At 28.2% G+C, this 21,827-nt stretch overlaps 1 protein-coding gene across 12 annotated transcripts in view; it reads left to right on the top strand.

Moving 5' to 3' along the window:
* The window catches only part of LOC123299234 (ankyrin-3-like), a 184,131-nt gene that overhangs the window by 15,094 nt on the left and 147,210 nt on the right, over nucleotides 1–21,827 (top strand). Inside the window, exon 1 of one of the 12 annotated variants that reach the window (XM_044881546.1) lies at nucleotides 9,533–9,674. The exons of the other annotated variants lie outside the window; for them this stretch is intronic. Coding sequence (XP_044737481.1) covers nucleotides 9,651–9,674 — 24 coding nt within the window. The 5' untranslated portion in view covers nucleotides 9,533–9,650. Of the gene's footprint in view, nucleotides 1–9,532; nucleotides 9,675–21,827 lie in introns of those variants that run through there. 12 annotated transcript variants of the gene reach the window in all.

Raw genomic sequence — 21,827 nt, forward strand, 5'->3', positions numbered from 1 at the left:
TGTACCTAGAATAACCCCCACTGATTGTATCTTAAAGTGCTCCTTCCAATATATAACCTTTTTAGTCTACTCTTAAGAACACTTTCATAAATGTGCTTGAATTTTTCTGAAATGCACTTGAAACATTATATTTCCTTTACATGCATGCTCTTCTCTGTGTGTTAAGTAAACTTCGACTGGTATTTTTATTGATCTTCATCATCAAGTGAACGCGTTACTTGATCCGAGGTACACCAAGGTGATATTGGCTAGTGGAATATGATTTAGACCAGAAATAACAATGACTACCTTTCAAAAGATATTCATTGAAAAAGAATTCACTTGAATAATCATTCTTTTCGTTTCTTGCCTTTTAATAACAGCACAATTTGTCTTCATATAATTGATTTCTCATAGACAGCAATTACTGTCGGGAAATTAGAGAATAATCCAAGGTACATTGAACTGGTACTTCATCTTACCCAGTACATAATATAGAAATAATACATTTATTTCGTAATAGAATTAGCATACATATAATATGCAGTATTTTAATAAAATATTATAACATCGACTGAACCATTTGGATTCAAGCCAACAAATTAAATATAATTTTTAAACTTTGAATAATATACAAAATATAAAAAAAAAAAAAATCTTAAGCTAAACACTCACGAGACTTCTATATACGATTATAATAAATAAACTTGGACTACCTCTGTTGATAGAGTGCTAGAGGTGTTTGAGATAACTTTGAGAACCGTTTTTTTTTTTAGGTCGCTGTATCAAAAAGATGTTTCCACTTAAATGGGAGAAAAGTATCGTACAAAATGTATTACCAATCAAATAGGAGACATTTGTATTTTAAGAAAAAAAAAAAAAAGTAGGTAATATATAATTTACAATAAATAATGTATTTGGACATTTCATTTAGAACAACGTGCATCTCTCATTTAAGTGGAAACATCTTTTTGGACAATATTTATCCCATTTACGTGGTTACATCTTATGGAACAACTCTTTATACACGGTTCTAGAACAAAGCATCTTCTCCTTTTTATTTTTACGCTTTTACCTCCATATAAATATAAGATATTAAAAAGGTATGCTATCATTTAAGATTTTCGACATTATGAAATTACAGAATTTGAAAGAATTCATAATGTTTCAAGTTTTGAGTTTTGAAATTTATTTGTAAATATCTTTATAAATATTAAATATTAAACTTATATGCTTCGAAAACTGAAATAATTTATTTTATTAAAAAGGTATGCTACCATTTCAGATTTTCGACATTATGAAATTACAGAATTTGAAACAATTCAAAATGTTTCAAGTTTTGAGTTTTGAAATTTATTTGTAAATATCTTTATAAATATTAAATATTAAACTTATGCTTCGAAAACTGAAGTAATTTATTTTCTACAATTTAAGGTAGTACAAGCGCCAAGACAAGTTTGTAGCTTGTGGTTGAAATTATTTGTACGTCCTCCTACGCCCTCAATTAGTCGGACACAACCGTATTTTTTTAGTAATTTATTATAGCGTTAGCTTTAATTTAAATAGTTTTTTTTTTTAATTTCCACCGACTAGTTTTAGCGAAATCTATGAAAACATATCATCCCCCTACCGTTTTCCCATAAGACAATTAACAGTTTTCCCAATGTTAAATTGCCTACTTTTGAAGTCATTTATTTATTTAAATTATCCTTCAACCTCCTTGATTAAGGCTTAGTCCAACTTCATATATAAAAAATCAAGCCTTTTATCCAAAATTGCGGTCTCAAATTTCATTTGTTTTTATCATATAAATATTACAATTAATGAAAACTAATTTCGTTACCCGTCGACATTGTATCGAAAATCTTCTCAGAAGTTAAGAATTATATAATATACTCTTTAGTGATTCATTTATACGGAGGTAGTATTTTTCTTTCTAAAAAGTTTTAAGAAATATAATATGTAAAAACACGAAGATTAAAGTGTAATTAAGACGCGATTGTAATAAATTCGTTAGGCTTTTAATTTATAAATTACAGCAAAAAGTGGTACTTGGAGTTTTATAACAAATCTTTATTAATCTTTCTAAATGTAATTTACATTGTGCTTTCTTGTTTATTTTAAAAATAAAAATATTTTTTTGACATCAGAAATTTACATTCATTAAAATCCATCTCTTATGTAAAAACTTTTCTTTGCAACTGTTCACTGCTCCAGCTAAAGATTTTGTTGGGCCGTGTTTTTAAGGCCTTCCCTAAATATTAAGGAAGTTAGGATTTCTCTACTAGGGTTGAGAATGGACGGTGAAAATCGATTTTGAAGACGATGGTGGAAACGATTTTAAAATACCTTGAACAAAAAGTAGCGCTTCACGTTTGACTTTTTCGAAACGAAATACGTTTGGATGGGTTAAGTTAAGAGTCTAAAGTCAAAAGTTTTTCTTGACACATTGGTTTTTGTGAATAGTCATAAATTGTTTGAGAATATCTTTGACCTTCGACTTCTACTAATAGTTATATATAAGAAATGGAAATTAGTATAAGAAAAGTCACGAAAACATGGCGATGAAGCTCGCCTGTACTCGCCTGGATGCATCGTATCTACACCATAGATATGACCTCCTCATTTTCTTTTCACGGCCGACTTTGTGCAACAACTTTGAATCTAACGAAATAAGCTGAATTTTTGTATAAACATTTATTTTGATAGTACAAATGTTGTCTCAAATGGTCACGTGGGCGCTTCCTAAGAAATTATTCAAGGTCAAAACTTTTGGAAAAAGTTTCCTGCACTAAAGTACGTTCACCTAAAGTATGATCGGGTTAACTATAGCTTTTAATCCAATCATTCGACCAATTCGGAATACGTTTCCTATAATGAAATTGAATATTATAAAAAGAATTTATAATGTATATTGAAATTTTACCGGAATTAGAAATGCGTGTATCAATGCAATTACGAGCAACTATATTATAGCTTACATAAAAAAAAAAAAATATATATATATATATATATATATATATATATATATATATATATATATATATATATATATATATATATATGCATATAAAATGACCTGAAGTGTTTCAAAAACTGTACTGTAGAATAAAAAATACCTACATTTTTTTAATACTATCCATTACAAAAAGGTTTTAAATATGGTACCAGGGCAAAGTATAAATTCCATAAATATAACAAGAAAACTTTTTGTAGAAATTTTGAAATAAATTTAACTGTTATGTCAAGTATTTGTAATGTCGTTATATCAAGTACTCGTTTAACTATTAAATGGCAATAATTCATAGATTTTACAGAAAGTTTATACTTTTTAAAAATGTTTAGAAGTTTTCCAGGATATACCTCTTGAGAGTAATAATATATAGAATCGTGTTGACCTGACTCCAGAAGTTATAAACAGGAAAATATTTTAAAAAGCTCATTTAGGATGTATTTTTTTATATTTACACCCCAGTCTTGAGTCACTCCATCTTCTTCCAGTCAATTTATTATATACTCTACTACTAACTAACTGGTTGAATAGAACACTGCAAGTGGGTGTGAATATCGTTTCCTGAATGGGGTAGAGTGAAGCAATTAATCCTTCAGTTCTTATAAGTTTCAGCTGTCACCTCGTTAAAATTATACTAATATTTGGAAAAAAATTTTCAGAACTAAGTTAGAATTGTTAATCGTACTAAAAAAAGTGAGTTTTACAATTCGATTTACCATTCACCAGAAACGATTTCATCCGCCACCTCGTTAGAATAATACAAATTTTTTTCAGAACCAAGTTAGATGGATTGTTAATCGTACCTATAAGTTACTTTGATCGAATTCACTATCGCTTTTCCTACTCATGATGCAAATATTCTTATATTGTCTCTATAAAATTGACAACCACTTCTACTATTATTAATTAACAGCATAAATTGAATTCTATTATACAAACCGGGAAATAGAATTAACAATGAAAGTAAAGAAAATTTTTTTTACATTAAATGCTTTAAAAAATTAAGTTTAAAATATTATTATTTGTGGTTTAAAAAAGAAAACATAATGTTTTTAATCTATTAATTACTTTATAAATCCATAGGGAGCTTTTAAGCACACAAACTGGAAATTACTTCATGTTTTTAACAACACAATCTTTTTTAATGAAACCAATTCAAAGTATTATAAGCATCGCTAAAAATAAATTATACGATAATTTAATAACTGACCAATATTTTTTTGAAAAATACAAAATTTGAAATTTTTCTGTAAATCATTCTAAAAGAGAAATAATATTACTTTTCTAAATAAAAAAATTCTTTTTTGGAACAAGCTTTTCTTGTACTAAAAACTATAAAATAATTTTTCTATGAGTCACTCATACACCGATTTATTCTTGATACTTTAAATTGAGCGCCTCCAGCTTTTACAAATAGTCGTATATAAATGGCTTATAGGAAAAATTATTTTTTACTTTTTTTAACAGTAAAAGCTTGTCCTTCCCGTTCAGCTTAACATAAATCAACATTTTAGCTTACAAGCCCACGCTCGGTGTGAGTTTTTCGGGTGACCATTAGAAATCATTTTGAAAAAGATGCTCCTATATGTAAAAGTAAGTTTAAGCACCGTGGCGCCAGTTTTGCGAGATACAGGTGAGTACAGGTGAGAATATTAATGCTACATTCTTTGGTGTGTCACCCCTTCACCAGCAAATATGATACTAACTCTGTATAAGTATTCGAAGCGAATTGCATAAATGCTGTTCCGAAATAAATCACGTAGGGCTTTGGAAATTGACGGGAGATCGAAAATTTTTTTAACTTTCGGTACCAAAAATTACCGAATTTATTTATGTACGACATTTATGTAATTGGCTTCTAATACTAATGCAAACTTAGTATCCATCAACGCCGTATATATTTGGTGGGGCAGGGCCTACTTTCCAAGAGGTTTGACATTCATATTCTCATTTGAACCTACTCACCTATACTGCGCAAAACTGGCACCATGGTGCTTAAACTAACTCCTGATTTCAGATGTGTCATCTCACTCGAAAAATTTTAGCATGGGCTTGTAGTCTATTTCATATGTTATTATTTTTGACTACCAAAAGGCAAAGAAATCCTAATGATAGTTATTAATTTCAAAAAAGTTTTATACCTAATAGAACTTCGATTGAGTAAATTCGATAATACCACGAGCTTCTGCGAGGCGAATTTAAAAAAATCATTTTGCCTTTAATTTATTAACCCTCTGACCCCTTATTATTTGCTGCCAAATATGTAAATTTTTACATTTAACTATTTGTCCATATCTTTCTACTATGAATGTAAAAAGAAAATTACATTCAAACAGATTTCTAATTTTTCATCCAAAATCAAAACATGTGTCAAAAAAGTATTACACACGAAGCATTGGATAGTAAAATAAGAACACACGGTAAACCTGTGAACTAAAAACACCACATTTTTTTGAAGTATGTGTAATGGTGTTGGCGCCGTGACGGCTGGAACGTCTACCCGGCATTGCGCACTTGTTCTTTATACATAGTACTAAAAACTAAACGATATAACGGCACTGTTGTCGTTTCACTGTATATAATACATATATACAGGGCGTTCTGTTAATGACTGCAGATCGTTATCCTGCAGAATAAGCTCATAAAGGCGAAGGAAAAAGTTATTTACCAATTTTGAATCTGAGCCCTAACTTGGGCGCCACAAGTATGACAAAAATTGATAAATTGGTAAATTCACTGACTAGATAACCAGCAGCCAATGATAATCAGTAGATATTAGTAAATTTCATTTAATAATATCCAACTAAAGAAGGGATATGAACTGATTTCAATTGGATTATATTATTATGAAAACACATTTAAAAAAAAAAAAACTATTAAATTATTTCATTGGTTTTGTTTAATCCAACTTTTTTTTATTTTTTTTTTATTTTTGCAAGAAAACATTAGTAAAAAAACAAATAACGTCACAAAAGGCGTGTTTTTAATTGAACGTAAAGTGAAAAATGAAATTTACTAATATCATACTGATTATCATTGGCTGCTGGCTATCGAATGATAGTAAGTGAATTTACCAATTTATCAATTTTTGTCATACCTGTAACGCCCAAATTAGGCTCAAATCCAAAATTGGTAAATAACTTTTTTCTTCCTCTTTATGAGCTTATTCTGTAGACCCACGATCTGCAGTTAATAACAGAACGCCCTGTATATATTCATCATATATACATACACACATGTATAGCACCCTCAAATACCACCCCCAAAAATGTAACAACGACGAACGCGTGTTATATATACTTGGGGCTCCATATAGTACTACTATGTATTATAGTAGTCGCTAACACAGTATTTATTGATCCGTTCAATACAACTGAAAAGGACTATGGTTTCGAATTAAACCTGGAAACATGTAGTGTTTGTTTATAATATATAGAATATATATGTACCACTAATACTCAATATTAACTTCGTCATTGTGATATTATACGCGTGCCCTAACACTGCAGACATTCGGTATGGGGTTTTCCATTAATACAGAACAAATACTAAGGTGGTGAAAATATTTTTAAAGAAAAAAAAATAGATAAATAACAAATTTGTACTAAAAAAAGAACAACAAAAACAAATTTTCTAACTGTAATTATCAGTGCTACTAGAATTTTCATAATTTTTCATTAAAAATAATGATTTATAAAAAAATTGGTCGTCACGTTTTAAAATAAAATAAAAAAACTAATTTGTGTGAATTTAGTGTGCTTTTGCTCAATAATTATAACCTTATCTAATTTGCTTTTCACCGATATTTCTCTTCAATGGTTTGTAAATTTACATTAATATTTTATATAGACAAAAAGTCAAATTTTTTTTTGGAATTTTCTTTTAAGTTTTTGTACAATAATTTTTGAAAATTTTTACTAAAAAACGCAGGTGTATATTTCATATAAGTATATATATATAGTAGTAGTTTTATCTATAACGATTTAAATATGGTATGCTTGTTTGCTTATATAAGGTTTCCACCACTGCGGGAATCCACCATTGGTTTCCGCATGTATTTCAGTTCAAGGTCGTTTCATTCTTTTTTATGTTATTTGATATGTTTAGAATGGTTTCGAATTATTAGAATTTTTTCGATTAATTCTATATATTTTATTGTATATTTTTTTATAGTTATAAATAAGAAATGGATACGTGAGCTAATTTTAGAACAATATTACATGCGTTAAATTCATATCTATTATAAACTATGGGTTTTTCTAAAATGAGTAGACATTTTAATTTTCGAATAGTTATTTACTAATTTAGTATTAGGAAATAATATTTATACTTTATATAGAAAAGCTTCGACTTGGAGTTAAATGTGACATAAAACATCTGACAATCAAACAACCTGATCTTCACTGCACATTATTTGAAAATAACAACTAAGAGAGCTATTTAAATACACTGTATAAACTCCATGTATATTATAATAATAAGAATATTTGATGAGGCAATGCCAACCAACTAAAATTTGAGTAGTTAAAATAGTCTATCTACTTCTTGGAATAGACTAAAGTATGAAGTTAGGAACCATTAATTAATTACGTAAGCATGATTTTGACGATTTTTGCCCCCCATGTAAGCATTAAAAAGATTTCTCAAAAACCCCTTCTCCTTCTCATAAAATCTTACTTAAAAAAGAGTGCAGCAAAATCAGGCTACTTATTTGTCCAGTGTTTTATATCACACATTCCTCGTTGGTAATTAGCATAGCAACATGAATCACGACTCTTCGTGGAACATGGGTCATTCCAACTTAATACATCTACTTATGCACCCTTTCTACATTCAAGTGTTAAAAATATAAAATTCGTGTTTAAAATAAGATGGAACGAAATTGTTAAACTTCTCTGTTTTTCCCAATATTGATATTATTAAATTCAATTAATACATTTATTTCTTAGAAGGTTTAGGTATATCTTGTTTCGTAAATCCAAGCACGATTATGTGTTAGCTATTCAATCTTAATTTTGTAAAAAGGCTTTTACTGTTAATGGATTTCTTTTCTTTTCTTTCTTATAAAATACATGAATAACTAAACATGTTTGATAGATAATTGAATAATTATATCATGAATAATAGATGTGTGAATTTAAGTTTATGGGTAGCTTTTTATTAATTATTGTTAACGTATTGCAAATGAACTTAACTTTAAAGTTGGTATTATACAAACTTTATCTCAATTACCCATAAATAATGAATGTACATTGGGTGTTTCGTATTCATAAGGTACCTTTTTAATATTATACTTTTTGAAAAACGTACCTATGCAAATGTGAAAACAAAATGTCATGTGAAAGTTTTAGGGAAATTAGTTTTTTAAATGTTAGGGACAACATATAAGTTCTTCTTCAGTCGCCCATGCTGTCAAACATATAGCTAAACTTTCAGCTATACTTTCCTTGCTGCAATAATTGTGCCCGTCGTGTACCGATGAAAAGAAGAAAGGCACTACTTTGCTACGACTTTTTTCAATAACCGCATAGGTAACATTGTTTGTTCCTTGTTTTTGAGACATTTGGACTAAAGGATGGGTTTAAAGTTATGTCACAAAAATTGGGTTTAAAGTTATGCGGCGTAATGAATTTTGAAATTGGATAACTCCTAAGTTTGGATAAAAAACAATTAAAAATTCTCTTCGCTTTTCTGTCTTTCCGTTGAATAGTTAATAGTTCGTGCTAAAGAATTTATCAAAGGCGACATAATGTTAAAAAGACGTCAGAGACTCTCGATTATACTTACTTTTTTCTACCCCTCCACTTCAAATGTCTGTATCGCTTTAAAAAAAATAAAAAGGGTTAGTAGTTGAAATGGGAAGTTTATATTGAAATACACACCATCCTGGAAACCCGAAATATAATTTTTGGGCTGCTTTTTCAATGTTCGTTTCTGTAATAAATTGTGCTAAATAACTCTGTTCTCAAAGACGTCAATTTCAATGCTCATTAGAGCTGAATTTCACACTGACATGACGTATGTTCTAGTAGTCCTCAGCCGCTCTTTTAGGAGAAATATTTTGAAGATTAAGTAGTAGCAGTAAGCTAAGAGTGGAACATCTTATAAAGATCTTGAATATGACTTGGTTCGTTATATAATGACCCACATTTTTTGTTTGAAATATTTTTTAATGAATCATATTGATTCGTCAGAAATTCGATATTAGGTAAGGCAATTCTGGATTCAACATGACATAACATTTTTCTGTATCTAGCTCACCCTGCATTTTTCAAAATAAAGAAGGGCTTAGGAATAATTAACGATATCGACAATATTTAGGTACTTTTGAAAGTATAAAAACTAAAAACGTTTAAAACAATATTAAAAGAAAATTCTAAAATAGAAATTCCAATTAAATTAATTCTATTTTTTTAACAGGAGGTACAAATGCTTAAATATTTAATACATTCTATTTAAATCACTGAGCAATGTTGTTACTACTATAATAATAATTATTAAAATAAATACAAAAAAAAATACTTACAAATTATAATTGTTTATTAAAATCTAAAAATATCAACGGACTATCGTGTTGTATGAAGGTTGTTGTGAGTTATTCGGGTGATACAACGATTCTATCGATTCCTTCAAGCCATAGCAAAGGTGATAGGTCAACATGGTGACCGAGACAGCAGCTCAGGTGAGCATTCAATATAATATGCAGACACTATAGATTTATTACTTCTTCTTCTCCACTTTTTTTACTTGTTTCTGTACACACACTTGAGGCACTTTTATTACCAATACTATATACCAAAAGCACTGTTCATTTTTCTTACACCGTAAATTTCACTCTATTATTTTCATATTTTTCCTCCAGTTCAGAATTACTATAAAAATGTGTTACACTTTTTAAAATTATTGATTAAAAATTAATTTTGATCTACTTGCATGGGAAAAAGAACGATAAAAAGTTGTTCATCTATCGAATATTAAGAACCCTTTGATAATTATGTAGAATTAAAGACCGTGAGCTCATAATGAAGCTAAAATTCAATGATTCTGATTAGCTGTCTTTGGCAGGGTTAATGGTTTTCGCTTTTCGTGTGTCAATGATTTTTTGGTCGTATTTGTTAGAAAATAGCCTTTGACAATATAATACACAAAAAAGGCAAGATCATTGCTATTGTCAACAAGTTTGAAAAATAATTTCTTATTCGTGAAAAGAATCTCAAACTTTCGCTTCGTTATGAGCTCACGATTCAGTATCATTTTTGTTATGTAATGTCATTCATTATACAACGGAAGATTAACGAAAATTAAATTATTATGCTAAAAAATCTTTCTGGATCATTTACATAACCAAATTAAGGATTCCAGATTTTTTTTTTTTGCTTAATTTCCAATTTAATTCCTCTTTTTGCAAACGGTTATCTCAAAAATAATAGTATGTCAATATATCAATTTAAAATTTTTTGCGAAATAACATTTTCGACCGAATTAAAGATTTGATTAAATTATTTAAATGAAAATTTATCTACGTTCGTAATAATATATATATAAATCGATATTATATCTTTTTTCATTCTTCATTTAAAATCACCATATATATCACTTAAATAAATCACTGTTGAATGCATGTGAGCTTTATTTTTTATTTATTATCAAAACGAAGATTTGTTAAAGTTTTTTGTGAGGGTAAATTTAATGATAGGGAAACAATAGCCTCTTGTATTGGTGCATGACTTTTTATGCGTCAGTATAATATACACGTGTCTTTTGTTTCATAAGAATTTAGTATACATTTTATAGTCAGCTTTAATTCAACTTACTATCAAACATAAGTGAGTTGGTATCTTCTAGATTCAAATAGTACAACTGAAATTCGGTTTACCCTGTTAAAGACGAAATTTATTATTTTTACGCTTGTTTCGTTCACGGCACAAAAACAATAAAGGTGCTAAAACAACAAATAAGGGACAAATTTTTTGGATTAATTTCTCTCAGCTTTGTCAATATTATCCAATATTATACAATGTGAGAGAAAAAATCTCAATTCTCAACGATTTCAAATGACTTAGATCGTATAAAAGCTTGACATGCTTGCAATAACAAGAAAATGTACCCGCCTTCGCTTCCGTGTTTTATAGACCATCCTGTTTAAATCAAACTATTAGAGCAGGCAAGACTTACCATAAATGCATTTGTTTTTCCTTGAAAATTTGTTTATCCTTGAATATCTGGAACTTGACAGTATTATCAATACTGAAAAAGTAACACTCCGCCAACCTAGCGTGCAGAAAGGTTTTGATGAGGGAACCGGTGAAAGGACAGAAGGCGATTGATTAACGAAGGTTAAAAATAGTGGTGAAAAACTCGTTGTCTAAAAGAAATGGTAAAAGTGAAAGGGTCGTTGGTAGCTTCACGGCGATTAAAAAAAGGTCTTTATTGATTGATTTTTATCACGGAGAAGCCGGCAGTATTTGAAACTGCTAAAGTACGCCAAACTTCTGAATCATGTCTATTTAAATTATTCTTTTTTTTCCTTTGGCAGGTATGTAAAAAAACAAGGATATTTTATTCAAGTAATCAAATAATATCTTGTTTTATTTGAATTTCAAAATATAGCAAAATATTTTTCGAAAAGGAAAAGACTATAGTATTACATAGTTTTCTTTTATACCTCTGGAAATAAAATATTATATTCGCTAGTAAACCTCAGTTTTCATAGCACTTAATTCTTGTCTAGTGTGCACAGTTACTAAAGCGCGCACTGAAGCAGGAACTATCCTATTTCAATTTAAAAGATGGATTGTATCTCTAGTTATATAGAATACAGTAAGTTAATCAATATTTCTACTAATTAATGTGATATTGCAACGTGCCTGTTAATTGAATTGAATTAATATTAAAATTAAACAATTGTTATAATTTTCATTCTTAATGAATGTCACATTTATTTATAGTCAAAACTATAAATTTATAAAGTAATACACGAAGCAAATGTCCTTGAGTAATACCATTCGAATCACACTTCGAGAAAATTCGATAATATGTGTTAAGTGTGTATTTATCTCATATTTCTAAGAGCGGAACTTTAATTAATAATGCAGACAAATAAGCTAAAAATAGCAAGCAGAAAAATCTCCGTTTTTGGATTTTTTGTTCTTTATTAAATTTAAATTAAACAAAAAAAAATTTTTGTCCCGGTGATATTCCTCCGAAATCCCTAAGAGTGAGTAAGGTCTTTAAGAATTTTAAAATTAGACTAGTAATGAGGTCTTCATGGTCTGTAAACCCGAATTTTAAGTCAGAAAATAAGAAAATTAAAAAACTAGATAAGTTACGAAAGCAAAGTTATAATAAAACGTTACCTAGTAAGTTTAAAATCAAAATTTGATTTTGGAAAATGTGAAATTTCAATTTTAGGATTGTAAATGTGAAAATACAATTTTAAGGCCGTAAGTTATAATGTTAAATTGATGGATGTCCTTTTGACACGTAAGGCCAGAAAAATATAGAAAATGGAAAATGCAATATTTCGTAAATCTTGATAACTCTTTTTATTTGTCTTATTAAAAAACAATTGTTATTTGCCAAAACCAAAAATAACAAAAATATTTTTTTAGTTGAAACTGAATCTTTTCGAATCTTTTTTGTCGTTTTGGTTGAGACTTTGACTTAAATTAGGGTGCTCAATTTTAATATATTCATAGATCAATATCAGAAACATAGCATGTTTTATTTCAATCATGTTTATTTTAAATATTTTTTGAATTATTCTAAATTAATTTTTCATCGTATTTTCGAATTGTATTAATACATTCGTAGTTCTTAAAATACATTAGAAAATTTTTTAGTCATTTAAAATCTATCCAAACTAGTGTCTGTCTTATTTGTCAAACGAATCACAAACTATTTCTTTTAAAAAATTTGAGCAGCTTTAAACTTCAGTTAACTACTAAATGTAGTAATTGATTTTTTTAGCCAAACTAATGGAACGATTTTTTATACAAGTCTACGTATTTCCCGAATTAAATAAAGGTATAACTTTCTCTCGATTTTCGTTGCTGTCTCGTGCATACGAATGAAAGGACAAATATGTGCATTAATTTGTTTTTCTACGAAGAAAATTTTTAACCATCACCTATTTTAAACTAAACTTATAAAACCCTTATCTATTATTTTAATACACCGTATAAAAATGAATTTACAAATAAACTTAATCCATACTAATTATACATACACCATAATAATAAATTCCCCAAAAATAATAAAACCCATTATATAGGTGACGTCATTAAGATCACTAACATATATCACTGAATGACGTATATATAAGTAATATGTTTAGGGGTGGCTATTGGTTCACAAAGATAGACATTTCTTGTTAGTATCTAATATATGTATGCGTATGTGTGTATGAAAAGTTATTATAAGTGCACCCTAGTTTCACCCCTTAGATAACATCATAAATATGTATAGTAAAATAATAATATAAAATAATAAAAGTTAAAATAAATGTACCCCTTCGAACATTGTAGTACATGAGCATACATGCAATTGCGGAACTAACAATCTATAGTGCATGTTATATTACTGCTCAGAATTTACGGTTCAAACATTATAACTTTGATACATTATGTATCATATTATAATAAAAATTTGATAAACATATATCATATTTAAGAAAGAATTACATGCTTTAAGAAAGTTAAATAACAGACAGAAGTATTCGTTTATTGTAAAACAACTATAAACTAACTTCTTCGTTGTAGGTTCGATATAATAAAATACTGCTGGGTGAATTATTTAAAACTTTGATATATTTTACTGTTTATTGTAAATATACTTTTAAATCTTCCACAAAATGAATTTACAATATTGTCTTTCCAAATATAGTCAAAATTAGTATAATTTAACTCTTTGCAATGAACTTATCAATCGTTCATATTGAACTCTCCATAAAATTGGCCATAGTCGATTCTCCATATCGACTGTCTATAGTGAACTCTCCATATCAACTGACTTATTATTCCTACAGCCCCCATAAATAGACTTGTTTACATAGGCTATAATGTTTCCATGGAAACCATGTTCAATTTTTTTAATCCTTAAAATGTAAACCATAATTAATTTCATTGTTTTGTAGAAAAGACCTTCACCATCGCGCATGATACCAAACTCGCCACAATATATTAAAAATGTGTCAAAAACATGGGACAAACTATTATTAGAATGAATTAAGAGAGCATTCCATGCTTTTAAACATCAAATTTTTCATTAGAAATCAAATAATTATTTATAACAATTATATTTAAAGTATTAAAGTTCTATTAGGTATGCACAGTTTTTTCGAGGCAAAGTTTTAAAGGGTAAACAAAGAGTAAGAGTAAAGACCCACGTAAAATGTGCCCACCTTGGGCACATACTTTGTAGAAAAATTGAAAAATTACTCCAAAACAGATTAAATGCTCAGCCTTTCGAATACCATATCCCTAATCAATTTTCATATTTTATGGAAAATGATTCTAAACAGAAATGAAGGAAAATTTTGAAGAAAATTCACATTGCCGAATTTGTTTCCACACATTTTCAAGTTCTCCTTCATCCAAATATGCCTTAATAAAAACCACCACACATAAAATTTTAATTTAAAAGAAAATTGCGCGAACCCTAATGAATCACTTAATTAATTCATGTATACAACAAATATCGTATTTGTATGTTTAAGTTATGTGTATTTAGAACGTCATGTGTGTGTATTGGTCTAAGGGAAAGTGTATTACCTAGGATCAAGATTTATGTTTATGTGTTTTATCAAGCCATTTTTTTAATTGTAACAATAGGAAATATTCGCGAATTTTAATTCTGCTTTAATAAAAGCTCATTCATGTAACAAACAGCAAAGAAAAATTATTTTTCGAATAACTATAACTAAGGTAAAAAGCTATAAAAGATTTTTTTATATCTTTTTCTAGCAAAATAGAATTTAACATTTTGGCAAACAGAATATGAAGTGAAATATTGTCCCCAACCTTTTATATCTGTCTAGTTAGTAGTTTAAAAAGCTTCAACCATTCAAACAAAACCAAAAAAATCAAAATCCGTTCATTCGATTAGGTGCTGCGATGCCACAGGCAGACAGACACACACACATAGCGGTCAAACTTATAACACCCCTTTTTTTAGTACAGGGATTAAAAATATACTATAATATATAATAAAGTACGTATTATCATGTGTCAGTGGTACAGCACGTTGCTTGATCAAAGATTCACGAGGGTGTATCTTTTCATATTATACCTCAACATTTACATTGTTTAGTACTAAAATATACCAGAACAAAATTTTATTCAATTTTCCTTAAAAACATGCATTAATCATTGTATCAGGTACTTGCTTTCTTGTAACTATAATTTGTTTTCATATAGTTGCTTTATATAGTTGTTACATGGTGCTTTGTATCCGAGGTACTACAACATTGCCCTACTCTAGGTCTGTTTGAATAAAACAAAACATCCCCTATTAAACATGTTTTCTCTATTCGATGTCTAATAAAATACTACAATATATAGTTTATGTTATATGTGATATTAATTATTATTATTTTACATGAGTTAATAATTATTCACCACCTGTAAATAATTACTGTATCAAAGAATATCACTCTCGAATAGCTCATTCTCGTGTGTTTATATAATACCAACTATTGGTGGTTTATACATATTTAGTTTCCATAATATAAAAAGTCTCATATCATACTAATCATTTGGTTAAAAAAAAGGGGTTACATGGAAAGTTTTGCGGGAGTTTTGAAAATGAAAGATTTCATAGATTTTTAGGTGCTCTTTCCGACTTTCCATTTTGCTACCTCATATCTTTGACGCTTGCGCCGCCATATTCGAAAAATGCCGCCGAAAAGCAGTTTCTTGATATCTACTTTCTGAGTCATTTTACGGTGAAAAAATCTATACAAAATTAAACTAGGAAAAATTTCTACAATTTATGTCCAAACCATTTTTTTTTTTTATAAAGTAAATAGTTTCGGCGTACGAGCACCGCTAAGTGTAACCACCCCTTCCAGGGGGTAGAAAAATATATGTTGAAAACAGCAACGGGAATCGATAGAGTGATGAAATCTAAGCAAAAAGTGTCATTTAAATATATTTCCCTTGCGACCCCTTAAATCTACCACTGTGGATGCTTAAATAACTTTTCAATTCTTAAAAGAGAACCTGATTTGACAAATTCATTGAACTACGCCAATATAATTGATGATTTCGTCATAAAATTGATATGTTGTATACAATTTTGTAATTGATGATTTCTTCATGACGCTTTACCTGTCTCTTAGTTTCAACCATCAAATTCTATCTCAATTCAAAAATTTAAATGTTAAGTATTTGAAATGTTAACAGGAATTCTTGAAATTCTAAAGTTCTTAATCGCAACTGTTAAAAAATTTGGGAAAAAACATGCAATAGTTTGCTCAAATATTATTATTGATTAGATTTTTATGACACTTAGAATATAGAATACCTAATCTAGGATTACCTTAAACAATTGAGAACAACTATAGTCAAAGTGCTAATTTTTCAAAATTTTTTATAACATAGATCATTATCAGACGAAGAATGAATACATATGTTAGTAAAAACTAATCAAACATCCATTACAGCCTTTTTTTTCATTTCACGGAATAATTGAATGTACATAACTATTTATACAGAATATTATGCCAAATACGGAGAACCCTAAAAACAAAAGCTTCGAAGTTAAAGATATAATGTGAATGTCTGATTGAAAACATTTGGTGAAGGGTAAAAATATAATTTAATGCGAATTTTAATGCATTTTATTGTCATTATTTCAGTTAAGTTTATAATAACACCTACGTAGGGTTCATTTAGAACCCTTTTGCGTGTCTGAATAAAAAGTTGTTCATGTTTCTCAATAGTCTATACTTTAAACCGAGTTGTTGGCTTCCGTTAAACTGAAAAAGTTTCTCAATAGATGGATGCTTTCTCGAGCCAAATTTTACTAAACATTTTTTATAAATTGACTTGACTAAAATTTTGGTTTTAACCCAGGAAAAACGAATTTTTTATCTTCTAACAATCAATACCTATAAACAAGCTAAAATTAAACTTCATTATAAAAAAAGTATATAACAAAAAAAAAGATACAAAACAAATACACAAGCAACGATTCCATAAACCAAATTCCGAAGTTTCAGGTAGAGATAATAAATAAACATAATAGAATTATTCTAAATGCAATGTATAGATAGATATATATAAAGATAATGTAATTATTTTAAAAATTAAATTATCAATTCCAAACTCAAAATTACTGAATTTTCATAATGATGTTATTTTCATTCTAATATACATCTATTTCATCGCTCGCTATAAAACTAACAGTGAATACCGAGTGTTGATTCTAGTTTTCTATGAATGGTAACCACTTAACAGAGTTTAAAAATCATGCAAAAGTTATCTTAGAATACATAACCCAAGTTTTTTACATAACCCAATGAATTACCCAATTATTTTTTTTCGGTATACAAACGCCGCGCTTGTTGGAACGCTTGGTTTTAATTTTTGAGTGATATTCTTCATTCATCCCGACAAACTGAGAAAATCCAATAATTTTCTTCGGTATACAAACGCTTGTTGGAACGCTTGATTTTAATTTTTGAGTGATATTCCTCATTCGTCCCGACAAGCTGAGTGTTCCCCGACAAGCTGACAAGTTCCCTTAACCTGCTAATATGCCTTATTTAAGATAAATTTTGTATATGTTTACGGACGCTTATGTTTAAGGAACAATTTTAGTTATATTACGTAAAAAAAAAAACTATTTTTATTCTGAAAATTAAAAGAAAATTTCAACAGCAAAAATCTTAATTACGTGTAAATTATAGCAAAAAATTAAGAATCTCTATTTAGAATCTTTTTTAATCTTTTTAAGAGAGATCTCTACTTCAAGTGCGAGTTTAGGATTTCATACCCAAAACAATTTAAAAAGTGGTGATCATCTTCAAAATTGGTTCAGTTTTGAGAAGGCTATAAGGTAAAAAGAAATTTAATGAAGAGTGTTTTTAGTTGTGTTTCAAGTGTGAATTTAGGTTTCCGTACCCGAAATATTTGTCGGAGGTTTTTTAAATTTTGTAAATTTTCCTTGTTTATCGTGTATCATCAACTTTCACACATATTACGTCCTCAAACTTTTTTGCTAAATTTGATCTAGTTTTTTCAACTTGAAATTTCTTCATCCGAGGATAACACTCTATACATACCTTTCTTTGTATTTGTTTGGTATAGAATCTACGACATATATGCCTGCCGAATTTTGATTACGTGTTCATTCTATTCAATACAGTATTTAATTTGGAAGCTTTTAAGCTTTATTTAATTAAAATGGCTACATCGTTTCAATGTAGGTATATTATCTATACGAACAACGCAATACTGTATCTGTATTTTATTATAGTATTATTATATTAAAGTTTGAATAATAAAAAGGCTTAAATAAATATAAATTATGCTTTTTTTGAAGCATTGAAATTTTTTGTTAGCAAAATATTTTGAAAATTTCAACCATCATTCTTTTAACAGGAATAATTCATATTCATATTTATAATTTTCTTTAAATTTCTGTCTACTAATTTGGCCATTTTCTTTGAATTTATTAATAATTTTTTTTCCTTATAAATTATTTGATTTTATCTGAAAGCTGAAAATGATATGAATAACTTAGAAACAATGACTTAAAAATCATCATTCAACGTACAAGTCATGGAAGTGGTGTTGGGAATATAAAATTTGATCATTTAAATTCTGTCATACAAAAAAGCTGTTGAACGATATTTTGTGTAGAATATTTAGAACTTCAATATCTAGAATACAAAATAAGGCACATTTTTATTACGTTTAATTTTTTAAGTTGCCTGCAAGCATAAAATTTCTTAATCTGTCTCTGGCAGTGGCTTAATGGTTGGCCTCAGCAAGTTTAGGCATTAAATAAGTTCTAAATTGAAACTTATTACTAAAAGAAAAAACAGGCAATCTTTCACATAAATCGTTGCAAATTAATATCGAAAGAAAGCATTTTCTATAGATTTTTTAATAAATCTAACCCTACTAAGCTGCAATAATAGCAAAGAGTTCTATTTCCTTAAAAAATTTCAATATGTAATAAATAACCTCCATTTTTTCAAATTAATCGAACCGAGTATTAATTGATTTAGTATCTACTACCTACCATCACCATTTTTTAATAAAATTGCTCGTAACTTTGTATCCTTCTCCTTTGATTACGATTTATCTATCCCGTTAAATTAGGAATTTAATAATTTATTCGTATTTTTCGTATATTAATCGTACTATAGAAAGATAGGACATTCTATCAGAACTCCCTTTGTAAAGGATTAAATTGTCTTATATTAAAAAAATATTTTAGACTGGCATTAATTATTTTGGGATCTGTCTACATAGCATCTACAATGGCTTCTTTGTGCTTTCTGTAGCCAAGTTTGTTGACATCTTCAAGGTTTTCTCAGCCAATTTAAATTGGACATACTTAGTTTTTACTCACTTTTGATTCCTGTTTTTATCAAAATGAAAAACAATTCAACCAATTGAAAAGGATAGATCTTAACTTCCTCTTTACGTTATAAGAGAAACAATGGGAGTCTTAATAAAGCAAAATTATTCGCTACATTTTTTTGCAGAAAAATTTAGTAAAATACAATTCAGACAATTCTTACTTGGAGTTTTCATTAAGTAAACATTTTCAAACATCATTTTTATAACATATTTTCTTTGTACATGACGTGCAGACATTTTTACACAGCCCAACAAAAAACAGTCGGAAATGATGTCATAATAGAGACAACCCACAGGTACTGTATTTGTCTACAACAAAAAATTTCTATTTGATGACGTAATTTTTTTTTATGATCGCCAAGAAACATATACTTTTCTATATCTACCTATTATATATGGCACAATTATATTATGTAATTTAACTACATGGATGGCATACCTATTTTGTATATATATACACATTTCCATAGCGCATGCGCATAAGACAATAATAGTTATCGATCCATAAAAATGGATAAGTAGTATATATCTATGTTCATACAATGTTGGAAGCTATAAAGAGAGTCGAAACAATCTAGAAACAAATATAAAATGAAATTATATTACTTCACAACATCCATCAATTTTGGCGTTAAACTATAATTTAAAATTGTTCAATGTGACAAAGTAAACAAAAATTCCGAATAAATGAACCAAAAATAACGCCTTTTTTTCGTATGATATTGGAAATCAGTATACTTTTTTACGATTTTTTGGATATACAATATTTAATCAAAAATCAAAATTCTGAGACACGAAGATTATATTATCGTTTGTGGTTGTGTATTACATAGGTATGGAGCCTTCATTCTAAGAAACCTGCGAATTTGCAGCATTCTTTCTTTTTATGACACTGCAAAGTAAAATTTTGGCTCGAAAATTGACCCTTTTGAGCCTCTTAGTTAATAATATTCAACCTTTCTTCCAAACATAAACAATTTCTGAGATTGTCCATTAAAATATCTGGAAAATAAAAATTGGGTTAGTAGTTGCTACTTTGGGTTGAATCAATTGTAATATTAGATTAAAAAAAGACATACTTCTGATCGAGTAGTCAACCTAATGTGTGCGCACCTACATTTGATTTGATCAGGATTTTTATTAAGACACAACATAAAATTTACTTGTACTTAACTTTAAATTATCTCTGTTATCTATAACTTCTAATAACTCAATTTTTTTTAATGATAAAACCTAAAATTTTGTCAAAAAATACAAATTGACAATTATAATAATATATTTGCATTTTCTCAATAATCATGACCAGCTGAATCGATTGAAAAAGTTTTAGTTTCCTAGATAACCTAGATGAAAATAGTCGGTTTTTGATGTGGTTTTTTTTTCGTAGCATTTTTTTTTTTGAAATAAGTAATAATGATTTGTTTGTACAATGAACTGTAAAAAAACACTAAATGAATGTGCAATTGAAAATTATTTGATTATTAAATACCAAGAGACGATGTCTGAGAAGTTCATGTAAACTTTTCAATCGATGTTATTAATATAATTAAAAGTTTCAAAACTACATACAAAACTTGAAGAGTATGTATGTATGAAAACGTGGGTAGATACCTAGATATGGAAACATTATTTTGAGATATAAGTCATAACAGTAACATCCATTATGATTAAACTTCAAATAATTTGAGGAAATTTGCTTTCGATTTTATTTAGTAAAACGAAATGTGTTTACTTTGTCATTGAAACCCAATCATATTTTATCATCGGATGCCTTAAGACTTGAATATTGAACATTTAAAATATATAACATAAATTTGGAATTGTGTGAATTTTTCGATGTAAAACCAATTTTTGCAAAAAGTAGTGTTAAAAATTAATTTATTTTCATAATAGAAATATTGTTAGGTTTCTTTTGAGAATTTATTTTTTACTCATATCAGTACATCCACCATATTGTCAAAACACCATAAAAACTACGAAACGATTTGAATATAAATAATTAGAAACTATTTAAAAACCCCTTTTTTATCCCCTTCAGCGGGGAAATTTTAAACAACTATTCTATTCTATTTTCCTGATTAGAAGCTTAAAAACTTGCCAATTTGTCGAAATTTAAAATTGGGTGACAAATTTTTATTAATTTAAAAGTATATCTGTAGAGATATTATGTGAAAGATTGGAACGGAGAGCCTGTTTATTTATCTTTAACTGTGCTGTGATACATTACCTTTTTCGAGTTA

This window comes from Chrysoperla carnea, chromosome 4, assembly GCF_905475395.1.
Source record: "Chrysoperla carnea chromosome 4, inChrCarn1.1, whole genome shotgun sequence".
NCBI classification, from domain to species: domain Eukaryota; kingdom Metazoa; phylum Arthropoda; class Insecta; order Neuroptera; family Chrysopidae; genus Chrysoperla; species Chrysoperla carnea.